Source organism: Cucurbita pepo, chromosome LG11, assembly GCF_002806865.2.
Source record: "Cucurbita pepo subsp. pepo cultivar mu-cu-16 chromosome LG11, ASM280686v2, whole genome shotgun sequence".
Classification (NCBI taxonomy): domain Eukaryota; kingdom Viridiplantae; phylum Streptophyta; class Magnoliopsida; order Cucurbitales; family Cucurbitaceae; genus Cucurbita; species Cucurbita pepo.
In genome coordinates, this window is record NC_036648.1 from 238,093 (window position 1) to 251,241 (window position 13,149).

At 37.4% G+C, this 13,149-nt stretch overlaps 3 protein-coding genes across 7 annotated transcripts; 1 reads left to right on the forward strand and 2 right to left on the reverse strand.

Moving 5' to 3' along the window:
* Window positions 1-407: 407 nt before the first annotated feature.
* Window positions 408-2,450, reverse strand: LOC111805596 (very-long-chain 3-oxoacyl-CoA reductase 1-like). Its single transcript, XM_023690720.1, has 3 exons — window positions 1,615-2,450; window positions 1,418-1,487; window positions 408-982 (listed from the first exon to the last, which is right to left on the reverse strand). Exons 1-3 carry the CDS (start codon window positions 2,250-2,252, stop codon window positions 725-727), a joined length of 966 nt encoding a protein of 321 aa, XP_023546488.1. The 5' UTR covers window positions 2,253-2,450; the 3' UTR covers window positions 408-724.
* Window positions 2,451-4,401: 1,951 nt separating this feature from the next.
* Window positions 4,402-7,420, reverse strand: LOC111805597. Of its 4 annotated transcripts, none has more exons than XM_023690723.1 (8): window positions 7,197-7,420; window positions 6,927-6,981; window positions 6,619-6,849; window positions 6,310-6,370; window positions 5,239-5,363; window positions 5,014-5,076; window positions 4,809-4,933; window positions 4,402-4,660 (listed from the first exon to the last, which is right to left on the reverse strand). In XM_023690723.1, the coding sequence occupies exons 1-8, from the start codon at window positions 7,217-7,219 to the stop codon at window positions 4,507-4,509; spliced, it is 837 nt and encodes a 278-aa protein (XP_023546491.1). In that variant the 5' UTR covers window positions 7,220-7,420; the 3' UTR covers window positions 4,402-4,506. The 4 variants fall into 4 exon arrangements, with proteins under 4 accessions (XP_023546491.1, XP_023546492.1, XP_023546489.1 ...); XM_023690724.1 differs by having other exon boundaries at window positions 6,619-6,846; window positions 7,197-7,419; XM_023690721.1 differs by having other exon boundaries at window positions 6,927-6,985; window positions 7,197-7,419.
* A 108-nt stretch (window positions 7,421-7,528) lies between these two features.
* LOC111805599 (E3 ubiquitin-protein ligase CHFR-like) lies at window positions 7,529-9,878 on the forward strand. 2 transcript variants are annotated; one of them, XM_023690727.1, is made up of 6 exons: window positions 7,529-7,753; window positions 7,827-8,028; window positions 8,161-8,323; window positions 8,420-8,486; window positions 9,276-9,513; window positions 9,608-9,878. In XM_023690727.1, exons 2-6 carry the CDS (start codon window positions 7,949-7,951, stop codon window positions 9,816-9,818), a joined length of 759 nt encoding a protein of 252 aa, XP_023546495.1. In that variant the 5' UTR covers window positions 7,529-7,753; window positions 7,827-7,948; the 3' UTR covers window positions 9,819-9,878. The 2 variants fall into 2 exon arrangements, with proteins under 2 accessions (XP_023546495.1, XP_023546493.1); XM_023690725.1 differs by having other exon boundaries at window positions 7,529-8,028.
* The last annotated feature ends 3,271 nt before the right edge of the window (window positions 9,879-13,149 follow it).

Below are 13,149 nucleotides of genomic sequence, written 5' to 3' on the forward strand. Positions count from 1 at the left end.
TTTTTTTTTTTTTTTTTTTTTTTTTTTTTGTATTAATAAACAAAAGTATGTTTGTCATAAAAATAAAATAAAAATATATATTTTAAAGTTTATATTTTGTTTCTTAGTTCGACAATTAAAAAAGTAATGAATTCTTCATATTCAGCTACCAACGTCATGGCTGACAAACGTAAGAAAAGAATCGACACAAAAAAAATCTTCAAATATGATATGAAGTAATTTGCAAAACATTCATTAAAGCATATAAGATATAAGATTCAAGAGTATTCAACGAGTAAGTTGAGAGGGCGATCAAATGGGCTAATGAGGTATCCATAAGAACAATCAAATGGGCTAATGGGATATCCATAAGAACACTACTATCATAAATTCAAGATTAAACTCCACAATGATATGATATTGTCCACTTTGATCATAAGCTCCCGTGGCTTTATTTTGAGCTTTCCCGAAAGGCCTCAAACTAATAGATATGTATCTCTTACATATAAACCTATGATCATTCCCAAAATTAGTCGAGGTGGGACTTTCATCCAACAAAGAACGAGAACAAAAGGGAGCACATCATTACCAAAGTCTTTTCACCATTAGCTTTCTAAGAAATATATTGAAAGAAAGGTCATCGAAAAGAAGAACAAAACTCAAAACATTAAAATCTAGCAGGTCTGTGGTTCCAGAATTCAATGAAGGCGAAGAATTAGAACAACACTACATATCTTGAATCTTCCTACTCTTCCTTTTTCCTCGAGTCTTTGAGTTGTCCTCTCTTTCTGATGCCAAGACAAAACTTCAGGCGCCAAGCATCAACAACAGACTCTGGCAACAAGTACACCAAACCCCATATAAGTTGATGGGGCCAATACGGTGTGCACCGAGGCTCATACCCAATCCAGCGGAGAGCTGCTGCTGCATATCCATTCGTCAAAGGAACGAAGAAGGATGATCGTCGAATAGACGCCATTTTCGTAGCAACATACAGCGGGACCTATATCGACCAAGTTCATTAATTGAGTGAGTCAACAGATTTCCCATATTTTGGTTTGGCTTTCAAAGATGCTCTAAAAATAAACAGAACTTAAAGACAGACCATCTAACAACTGCAGTAGAAAACCATATCATGAACTTGATGACCAAATTAAGGGGCAACCAATGACTTAGAGAACTTCATCCTTCATAGTTAAAGCATGATTTGTTTAGAGCAATTCTAGGTTATCACATATGCAGGAGAATGTCGCGGCCATCAAATGGCCCCGAATCCGGATTCCAGATCCATATCCGAGTCCTGAACATGAAGTCATGTGAACTCACGCTAGAGCTCATTGGAACAAAACCTTTTCTTCTTTTAAACAGTTGAGTTGAAGTTGATTATTTCAATATCCATAGATCTCAATCTGAACCAGAGACGTTAACGAGATATTACCTGACATTGCACATCGATTCCACTCTTCTTGTACTCCACATACAGGCACCTCGAGAATTGGTCAATGTACCTGGAATTATTTCAACATTCCTCATTTTTCCAGCAAGAAACATCAAATCTAAACGAAATATGCATAAACTATGAACAAACAATAACAGAATTTCAGGAATATGAACAAATAAAGAAATGGATCTTACGCTTTGGTGGCGGCATAGACAGCATATAGGGGATCTGAAGGAATGACAATGGCAGCACCGGAACCAATATTAACAATGGCGCCTCTCTTCCTCTTCAACATTCCAGGCAGAACAGCTTGAGTCACCTTGGTAGTGCCTTCCACATTGACCTTGATTAAGTTATTGAGAAGCTCCTCATCCACTTCGTGAAAAAACCTTCCGTACGGATACGAAACCCCAACGTTGTTAATCAAAACCCCAACATCCAACCCTTCAATCGCTTCGCTGATTCTCTTCATCCCTTCTGAAAGATCGCCGGAGAAATCGACGACAACGTTCTTTATTTGGATGCTGCCGTATTTAGCGACGATTGAATCGGAAACGTCCTTGAGTTTCTCAGGGTTCCGACCCACCAAAATGAGATTGAGCCCCTTGCGAGCCAGCTGAAAGGCGAAACCCTTACCGATTCCATCAGTGGGTCCTGTGACGAGCGCCCAAGAACCGTATTTCTTGAGATTCTTTGGGGGTCTGAGGAAATTGACATAGACCCATTTGAGAACGATTACTAAGAATTTCAAAGCCGAGAGAGATCCGAACGCGAATAGCAAGCAAACCCAGAGGGGCTGGGATTTAAGCTGCTCAACACAACTGAGCTCCATCTTGGTATTGGGAGAATGTGGGTCTTGAAGTCTGGGTTTTAAAGGAGCCAAAAGCACATTCGTCAACGTAGAAAACAAGAAGATGAAGTAAAGGATGGAGGCGGTTTCATTTATGAAAACGGATGATGGATCGCTGAAGTAGATGAGCAAACCACCTCATTTAAAATCTCAATGAACTGTCAATTTGTTTTTTCATTTTCTTTTGAGAATTTGTTGTGTAAGCATTGATGCTATAAGTCAAAAGGAGCCGGTGAGGCGAGAGTTCCTTCAAACTTGTTTCTCTCTACAAACTTTTCTTCATCGACCTTAATCGATCGAATAGTTCGCTCTTGATCTTTCTTCTTCAAAAGAAAGCGTTTCAAGTCTTTTCTTAGCTAGGCAACTTAAGCTTGAAGAGCGGGCTCTCTTGTATCATTGAGAAAAACATTATGTCCTCTCTCTCCCTTCTTTTGCACGGTCTTGCTACTTTGCTATGACTTATGAAGGGAAGAGAGCAACCATCGAATCCATTCCTTGCCTTGCTTAGCTTACGAGCTTGAAGAGGTCACCTTTTTTGTCTGGTTGCAAGCTTTATGGTTGATATCAATAGGACCAAAGCAAAGATTGCGCATGGACGAATGTCGAACATCAAGTTCTATCTCATTGGCTTTGAGGAGGACTAGTAGATTCGATGACCACCAATGATTGATAAGTCATTCCCATCCTTTTCATATCTTTCTCTCTCGTTACACTAACGAGTTGTTACGGATTCATTCAAGGAAGACATAGACCCCCACTCACTTCTTTGTCTTATTAGCGGTGCTCGTCAACGATGAAAGCTACTAAACTTCATACTCGACTATGCAATAAGAAATCTGCATAGGAGTGAAAAGACCAATACAAATAGATAGAAAGCCAATGTTGTTCCTCTCGGAGTCAAAATCTTTCGTTTCCTCCCAGTAACAAAGGTCTAACCTTCTTCTTTCATTGAAGAAAACCATTTTGTTTGTCATGCAGCGCCCCTATTCACTTGCTTATCAAATAGGCATTTTTTTAATTGAGCAATAGAGTCACTCTCTTTAAACGCCCTAAAAAATAGCCATAAGTCATCCTTAGAGTTCCTAAGAAATAATTAAAAATGGCCAATTAAACACTAATAAATGCTTAATTTATGAATCATTATTATTTAGCAAAAGAGTTGGGAATTCTCTGGTTAGGATAGACTTTTGTGGTTTATTATTATTATTATTTACAGATAGAAGGAATCATTTAATTTTAATATAATTGCACGTGCTATGTAATAATGTAACTACTTTAATAGTCATAGTTGATTTAAACGGTTATATATGTCAATCGTAGATAGAAATTGGAATAATTTTTTTTATTATATTTTATTTATATTTTAAAAGCATCGTGACAATAATTTAAACCATATATATATATATATATATATATATCTCACGCAGGATTTTTTTTTTTTTTTTAATAGTATTGTAAGATATCATCATTTTTATTATGGACTTCTCATTAAACTAGATCATCCTTTTTCTTTTGTGTTTCTCATCAATGTTTTAAACGAATTTGGTAGTGAGAGGTTTCCACGGCCTTATAAGAAATGTTTTATTCCCCTCCCTAACTAATGTGCTTCTCACAATCTATCCTCCTTGGAGTCCAGTGTCCTCACTGATACACCACCCGATGTCTAGCTTTGATACCATTTGTAACAACTCAAATTCACCGCGGGTAGATATTACCCGTTTTGACCCGTCACGTATCACTACCACCTTCATGGTTTTAAACACGTTTGTTAGAGAGAGGTGTTACGTATCACTACCACCTTCATGGTTTATAAAGAATGTATTTTTATAAAGAATGTTACGTTCGACGTGGAATCTCACAAGTATAATATTTTGAGCAATCCATAAACGTGAGTTACGTATAATTACAAAATTCAATTGATGAGACATGGGCATATTAAATTATTTTGGGCACAACCATCACACTTGGTAGGTGAGGCGCTGGCCAACTAATTAGCCAAGCATATGACCATCCTAAGCTGCCACCCATACTCTCTAATTACAAGCAACTGGCCAACTAATTGGCCAACCTGCCTCTCTTAATTGTCTTCTTATTCGTTCTTTTTTGGTTTATGGTGGAGAATTCATGTGAGTTTTTAAAGTCCCAAATGAATGATACTTATCTACCCATTGATTGAATGAATTTGTCACAGATGCTTATCCAAGCAAATATCTGTTAATCAATAAATTCATCAACATCATTTTTGATCTTCACCATTCTCCAAATTCATTGATTGGTAGCGCCAAAGAATTCCTCCAACCAAATTATTCAATGCATGAGAAGCCATCGGCACAACGACGCTGGAGGATTCGATAGTCGCATAACCATATGCAAGTCCAACAAAACTTGCCCTGCCAAATAAAATGGATGCAACGAAAAGTAAGCAGTGTTAACCATCGGCATATTGTAAGAGCAAAGCCATATGATTTGATTCATGATCTATTGCTGAACATAGAGTTTGTACATTATGATATGAAGTTCAGATAGAGATATGAATACCATATTGCAAATGAATACTTCCGGCCACCCCCCAAGTGTAGAATGCCAAAAATGGCGGCTGTCAACATGACACTTGCCCAGTTGAATCCCAAGAGCGGTATCAATGCGCCACGGAAAAGCAATTCCTAAGGTTCAGAGAGGCGTATACTGTTACTTGAAAGTAGATTTAGAAGAAAATGAGAGAGTGTTGATATACTTTACTCACCTCACTAATGCCGGGCAAAAAGGCAACTAGCGCATAATCTATAGGTTGAAGAGAAGTGAGCACCTGCACTAGATTTACAGAGGAGTTATGGAGAGAAGTGGCCATAATCTATAGGTTGAAGAGGAGTTATGGAGTATTTTCAAATGATTTATAAGTTGGCAGCAAAAACATTTTTCAGCTCTTGCTGCCTCTAGATTTACAGATTAAAACTAAACAACCAGCTACCTGTCGATTCGCTGCTTCACTAGACTCGGCGAAGTCTGGCCATAGTTTCAACAGTAAAAATCGGGATGAAGATATTAGAACAACCAGTCCTGTAATCAACTGAAGTTGCCTCATCTCAAAACTAACTGCCAGAATGGAGTACATAAGTTAAATATTGTAATCCATATCAATATTGTTATTTTTCTGGATTTCATAGTCATTCAGTCCATAACTACGAAATCCAAGAGAATGTAAAAGAAGATTGTGGTTCCAATTCTAACCATTCTTTCAAAGCATTCAAAATAGTTTGTATTGAATAGAAATGAAACCGAGAATCAATGAGGTGACAAAAAAGGTGCAACAGCCTCAAGCCCACCGCTAGTGGATATTGTCCTCTTAGTAGGATTGTTAGGAATCATGGATCTTCACAATGGTACGATATTGTTCACTTTGAGCATAAGCTCTCATGGTTTTGCTTTGGGATTTCCCAAAAGGCCTCATACCAATGGACATAGTATTTTTTACTTATAAAACCATGATCTTCCACTAAATTAACCAATGTGGAACTCACTCCCAATAATCCTCAACAGGGCTTCCCCTTCAATGACTTCCCCTCAAGGTTGTAAAACGTGTCTACTAGGGAGAGATTTCCACACCCTTATAAGAAATGTTTCGTTCCCTTCTTCAACTGATGTGGGATCTCACAATCCACCCCACCACGCTTGGGGGCGTAGCGTCCTCGCTAGCATACGCCCAGTGTCTGGCTCTGATACCATTTGTAACAGCCCAAGTCCACTGCTAGAAGATATTGTCCTATTTAGACTTTCCCTTCAAGGGCGGGGTGTCAACGGGGACAGTGAGCCCCCAAAGAGGGTGGATTGTAAGATCCCACATCAGTTAGAGAGGGGAACGAAGCATTCCTTGAGTGTGAAAACCTCTCCCTAACATACGTGTTATAAAACTTTGAGGGGAAAGCCTAAAGAGGACAATATCTCCTAGCGGTGGGTTTGTACTATTACAAACACTCTCTCTTCAAGATGAATAGAGAACGGTAAATTAGCAAGAAGGGATAAATGAAGTTGGAAGTCCTACATGATACTTCTGAGGTGCAGTCAATCACCGGCAATCCCTCTATCGATGCAACATGAGATACCTAAAACATACACCATTAAAACAGATCTTAAAACGCCATTGATAGTCTTTCCAATACGTCAAGAAGACACTAATTATATCCATCATAAAGGCCAGTAACCAGTCATAAAACAAATCTACAGCTATAGCATAAGGAACATGTCTTAACTTTTAAACTCATGCTCCACTTTCCCTACGTGATTAGAATGACTATCCTAAATCAAGAAATGAACACCAACAAAAGTTTATGTTTGGCTTGGTATGCGTCACCTGTCGAATTATTACTCCCAAAGCAGCAATCAAACCAGAAGTAATTATGCAAGCCTGAAGCACAGAACTCCTCGAGGAGATATTGATCAAGCGGTTCTTAGGTGAACTATCGGAAGAGTTCATCTTCACATCTTGAGCATTATCGTCAACAGAAGAGGACGGTATAGAAACTTCCTCTCCCGTTCTTTCAAGCTTCCTCGCGGGTTTCCGCTTTGCATAAACCTTTGACTTCTACACCCAAAAAAGGGCTGCTATCTTAAAGGGAAAAAAAACATATAATCAGAGAAAACGAACATTGCAAATCTTACACTCCATAATCCTGTGGGAAGAACCCTCTGTACATCAATGAGCCCAGTAACCTTCCTACCTAACGAAACACAGCCGTTTATAAACAATTTAAAGAAGAATATAATCCTTACAAATGAATCAAGCATGGCGCGAATCGCCATTGATTCAAGAATTTGGAAAGACGTTGATTGAATTGTTAGCTGATTCAATTTTAGGGTTGGCGTTTTTATTGAAGAACAAGAGCGATTTAACAAGTGAAAAAGTGACTGAAGCCGAGTTAGCAGACTTACCGATGAAGGTAGAATTCCGCCATGTAAGTGGATTGAAGGTGGAAGCAGCGTTCGTTGATTTGCAACGACAGTTGATAGTGAGCAAATTCATCGCGGAATTACGTTTCCAGTTCCAGTCGAGGTTGAACTGAACTGGGTTTAGCAACAAAATTGAAGTAGAGGATAAACTGAGGCCGAAAGAACGGCGCCAAATAAGAGCGTGCCATTTTTCTTATAAGGAAAGGGGTTTCTTCGGTAAACTAAAAACATAAATTTAAAAAGAAAAATTCAACAAAAACACAAGTGTACGGTGGTGATTCACATGATTTAATTTAAGGCGAAAACATAATTACAGAAAACGATGGATTTTTATTATCTTTTGAAAAAGAGGGAAGCCAAGTTGAAGTAGTGGAAGGAACAATGATAAATTTGGAAAAAGGGAATTCTTCTTCCCGCTCTCAGACGGCGCTGCCTCTTCCCTATCGGTAATCGCCGGAGGATTAAAACGCTCTTTCTTTATACTTTGCAATGCCCTTTCCCTAATCACAAAAGTCGATAGCAAAAGCGCTTTGATCAAAGTAAGCCTCGAAGAGCTTTCTTCTTGCTTCTTCTTCTTCTTCTAGTAAAAGCTGAAGAACCAATTCTTCATAGGTTGCTTTCTGGTGATAATTACTTCGTGGGGGATTCAAAGAAGCCCCGACCACCAAATTTCTCTTCTGGGTTTCATTTTCTGAGCACAATTTTGTGGGTATTGTTTTTGGGGTTTTCGGATTATGTATTATTGGGTAGCGAGGTCTTCTTGTAAGGATTCTCTGAAGGTCTTGGAAGAAGATGTAGAACGCGCCAATGCTCTGTTAGTATCCATTTTCCCTTCTCTGTTCATAGGAAATTTGATCTGTTTACTGGGTTCTGTGATGCATTTAGGCCTATGGATATGACTGATTTTGATGGATATTTTTCCCAATTCTGGTTTCTGGGCTTGCAGGGCTGCTGCAATTCCAAGAGCCAAACATGGTTCCTATCTCCAAATGAAGCTGGTTTACAATCAATTGGCTCCTCTCCTTCTGTTTTTGATGCAATGGGTGGATTGTTCGTGCACTTGTATACTTCCCAGATACTTAAATTTCTTCCACATACTTGTTTACAAGGCTGGTCTCTCTTTTCTTCACTTGTTTTATGTTCGCTGATTTCTTGGAGATGTGAGTTTGTTCTGTCACATGAAGTGTGTCGTTTTCTTTGTTCAGGTTTACACAGATGGAAGGCCAAACATATCAGCTCATGGAAGAAAGGCAACTGTGAAGGAATTTTACGGTACATTTTTCCCTACCAATTGTCTGCCCTGGTTTATCAAATTAGTTCTCTAATGCCTTATGCACTATTACCATTAGTGCAGTTGAAACGCTTTGCATATATCCATGATTATAGGAGGAAGAACATGAGTTGTGCTATAACACAACTAAAAACAAGAGGGACTTAATTTATACTATGGTTGTTTGAAGGGGGTTTCATTGAAACTTTGTTCTGAAACAAGTTCCAACCCTTCCCTATGCCTTTTGTTTGAAATCATTAGGCTTCGCAGAGATATAACTAAGTTTACCGTAACAAATCAACTTAAACTTTTGGGTTGATGGGTGGTTCAACGTGTTAGAACGTGTGAGATCAACATCGGTAAGAGAGGGAAACAAAGCATTCCTGGGTGTGAAAACGAACATATTTGTTAGTGATGGGGTTGAGCTGTTGCAAATGGTATTAGAGCCGGACACCGGGTGGTGTGCCAACGAAGACGTTGGGCCCCCAAGAGAAGTGGATTGTGAGATCCCACATCAGTTGGAGAGGGGAACCAAGCATTCCTTATAAGGGTGTGGAAACCTCTCCCTAATAGACGAGTTTTAAAATCGTGAGGCTGACGGCAATACATAATGGGCCAAAGCAGACAATATCTACTAACGGTCGTCGGCTTAGGCTGTTAGAGAACAATAAGTCTTGTTTCTGAGCTCATTAAATGTCATTTACTCTCCCATTAGTATTGATTAAAAGGACTGATACTGCATTATTTGAGCTTATGAGCTTGTTTTGTTTGCAACAAACTTCCTACTTCAGCTATCATATTGCCATCCCTTCAACGCCTCCAAGCGAGCGCGGAGGAGTTGGATAATGCTAAAGCGAAGCACGTCAAGTCGGATAACTCTAATGAGAGAAGAGTTGAAGGAGATGGAAAACACTCCAATGGTGATTTAGAGAGAGAAGATGAGTGTGGGATTTGCCTAGAACAACCTTCCACAAAGATGGTGCTGCCAAACTGCTGCCATTCAATGTGCATCAAATGTTACCACAATTGGTAACCAACACCAACCATCCTAACATCATAATCTCTTCCCCCTTGTGAAGTCAGTCTATTGCTTCAAGGTCTTTGCTTGCAAATGATTTTGCAGGAACATGAGATCGGAGTCGTGCCCGTTTTGCCGGGGAAGCTTGAAGAGGATCAAATCAGAGGACTTGTGGGTGCTAACTGGAAATGAAGATGTAGTCGATGCTGAAAAGGTTTCAAAGGAAGATGTATCACGCTTTTATCTCTACATAACCACCCTGCCCAAGGAATATCCAGATGCCCTTTTCTTGGTTTATTATGAATTCTTGATCTGAACAAAACTACACCAATTTCTTAACACATTGACTTCAAAGCCGACCGTCAAATGTAAACTACACCAATATCTTTTTTTTTTTTTNTTTTTTTTTTTTTTTTTTTTTTTTTTTTTTTTTTTTTTTTTTTTTTTTTTTTTTTTTTTTTTTTTATATATATATATATAATATATATTTAAATTAAATATCACGTGGATATGGGCCGGAGTCAATGGACTTGTGAAATTCAGGCCCATTTCTCGGCCCAAAGATTCTAAAATATATTTATAATTAATATTTTTTTTTACTAAATCATAGTCTATAATTAATTTGTTTCACTAAGATAAGCATATTGTGAAATGAATGAAATTAAAAAGTGATGTAATTAATATAATTAAGAAGGAAAATGAAGAGAATATAATTAAAGAGGTAAGGGCGAGCATTAGGCAAAACCCATATTCCAACTTTACATATAAACTAATATAAAGCTGAGTCCACTTGGAGGAAGTTGCATCAAGTTCATCCTCACAATTCCCCTTATTTTCTTTTTTCTTTTTATTTTCTCTATTATAACCATATTTATATTTAATTTGACAAAAAGAATTTGTTAGTGGGCATTTCCTTTTTAGAGCCATTATACCACAATTTTCTCTCACCTACAACCCCCTTCTCTCTCTCTCTTACGGCTCCCGGAGAAGAAAAAATGTCAAACTTTGAACTCATGACACGACGCTGACACTCAGTACATAACAGATACATCAATGAATCAAGATCATATTGGAATCTATAGGATCCTCGAAGAAAAGTTTAAGATAACTAAAGTTAATAAAATACCAACAAGAACTTCAAAGTCAAAAAGTCAAATGTGTTTTGTTTAGAATAATTTTATGTCATGCCACCTTACAGACATTTCAATAGGAAGCATGTGAGTAAGGATAAAACATGTTTAAATAGCTTATATTGGTAGTATTCACTCTTAAAATTTTATGTGATTTTAAATTTTGACACGTAGATAAACAAGAAAGAATATAGTATATAATATTAATAATAATCTGTCTTAGCTTTGAAGCTTTTTGGTGGTTCTTAAAATATAGACCTCGTTTTGGTTCACTTCCAACCATATATTGTAGAATTATTTTGTTCCTTTTTGCCAAATAATTTAATTTGCCAACTTTCCAAGAGGTTAAATTCTATATTTTTTTAAAAAAAATTATTAAAAAAAAAATAGCTTTAGCATCTTTCACGCATTGAATTAATAATTAAGTGAGGAATTAGTTTGAATGTCACATGATTAGAGGCTCCTAATAAGCGAGTATCATATCAGTACTTTGAATGTCACATGATTATCACTTTAATCTTCATATTAATCATGATGTCCACACTAATCCCATATTAAACTTCTAATTTCCACTAATCAACTTGGTTTTATTTATAACTTATTTTAACTTCATAACCCTCTTAAACAAATCACAAACCAATGGCTTCAAGACAGAACATATGCTCTAAAAGCTTGGACGATATTGATATTGATATTGATATTAATATCGATATTGTTGTTAATTGTGGTGATAATGTTGATTTAATTGTGTTATAATGATAGTTAATTAAGAGTTAGAGAGCATAATATAATAGATGGAAGTACATAAAGATGGGAATTAATAATATAAAAGGTGAATTATTGGGCATCCCATACAAAGAGACAAGGCAAGCAATGGGGTTGTGTTAAAATGCTTCCACTTTTAATATTTAATGAGTTTCTTAAAAGACTAAGTGATAAGAGGAACCAGTTTGAGTAGATGTGACCTTTCAATTGGGCCTCTGTAGTTCTTAGTCTTCTGCTGCAGACTTCAGGTGATCTTCTGCTTCCCCACTTACCCCTCTCTTCACTCTGGTTTTGCTTCTCCTCTTTAAAGCTTAAAGTCAAGCTTTTTCTTTTGTCTTTCCCCCTCAAATGGAGTCCACGTGCCTGCACCAACTTTTTCGTCTATCAATCTTAATGAACTTCGTACTGTTTTCTCCATTCATGTTCTTTTTGTAAAAGACGAAAAATGAAAGAGACAGGCTTGTTTGGAAGTAGGTAAGCATCTAAAAAGTCATTCCAAACAGGCTCGATGAAAGTGATAGATAGCACTTAGAAAGTCGTTTCATATAGGTAAGTACTTGGAAACTCATTTCGAAATGAAAACAAATGGTCTAGTTAGAAACAGGGAAGCATCTAAAAAGTCATTCTAAACAGGCTCGAAGAAAGAGATAGATAGCACTTAGAAAGTCGTTTCATACGGGTAATGTGAGATCCTACATCGGTTGGGGAGGAGAACGAAACATTATTTATAAGAATGTGGAAACCTATACCTAGCAAATTTGTTTTAAAAACCTTGAGGAGATACCTGAAAGGGAAAACTCAAAGAGAACAATATCTAGGCTTGGGTNTGTTACAAATGATATTAGAGTCAGACACTGGGTAACGTACAAGTGGGGACACAGGGACCCAAGGGGGTGGATTGTAAGATCTCACATTAGTTAGAGAGGAGAAACAAAACATTCTTTATAAGGGTGTGGAAACCTCTCCCTAGCAAACACGTTTTAAAAACCTTGAGAGGAAGCACGAAAGAGAAAGCCCAAAAGTACTTAGAAAGAAATTTCAAAATGAAAACTAAGGGTCTATTTAAAAACAAGTAAGCATCTAAAAAGTAATTCCAAACAAGCTTGAAGAAAGAGATAGGTAGCATTTAGGAAGTAGTTCCACACGGGAAAGTATTTAAAAAGTCATTTCAAACGGGTTAAGTAGACCTATAAGTGATTATAGAAGGAATTCTTAGCTTCTGATTCACTTGAATGAGCCCATCTGTGAAGGGCAATTTGAGCAGGGTTGAAGCTGCCATGGGTACCCCATTGGAGCAATGGAGGGACATTTTCCATATATAGTAAAGACTAAAAAGTACCAAAAGTAGCTGGAGCTGGTAGCTGATGATGAGGGAGAGGAGCTTGTTTCTTCTCTCCCACATTCAATATTAATATCAGATTCAAACAAATTGTTGAATGACAGTACAGAACAAGAACAATGCAAAAATCCACGGTTGAATGCAAACATGGAAAGATCTTGAAGGGGAGAAAAAGGTTGGAATACAAATTTGCAAAAGGGAAATGAAGTTGAGCAGATAAAAAGGGGTTCCCACCTTCATTTGTTGGATTGTTGCTCCTACTGTTCATTATAACTGCTCCCTCCCTATGGCTTCCTCATATACTTTCATTTTTATATACTTTCATTTTTATATACTTTTATTCCTTTCTCTGCACTCTCTTTGTTTAATTATTGTAAAGTCATTTCAATGCTTTTGTATGCCAAAAATATATA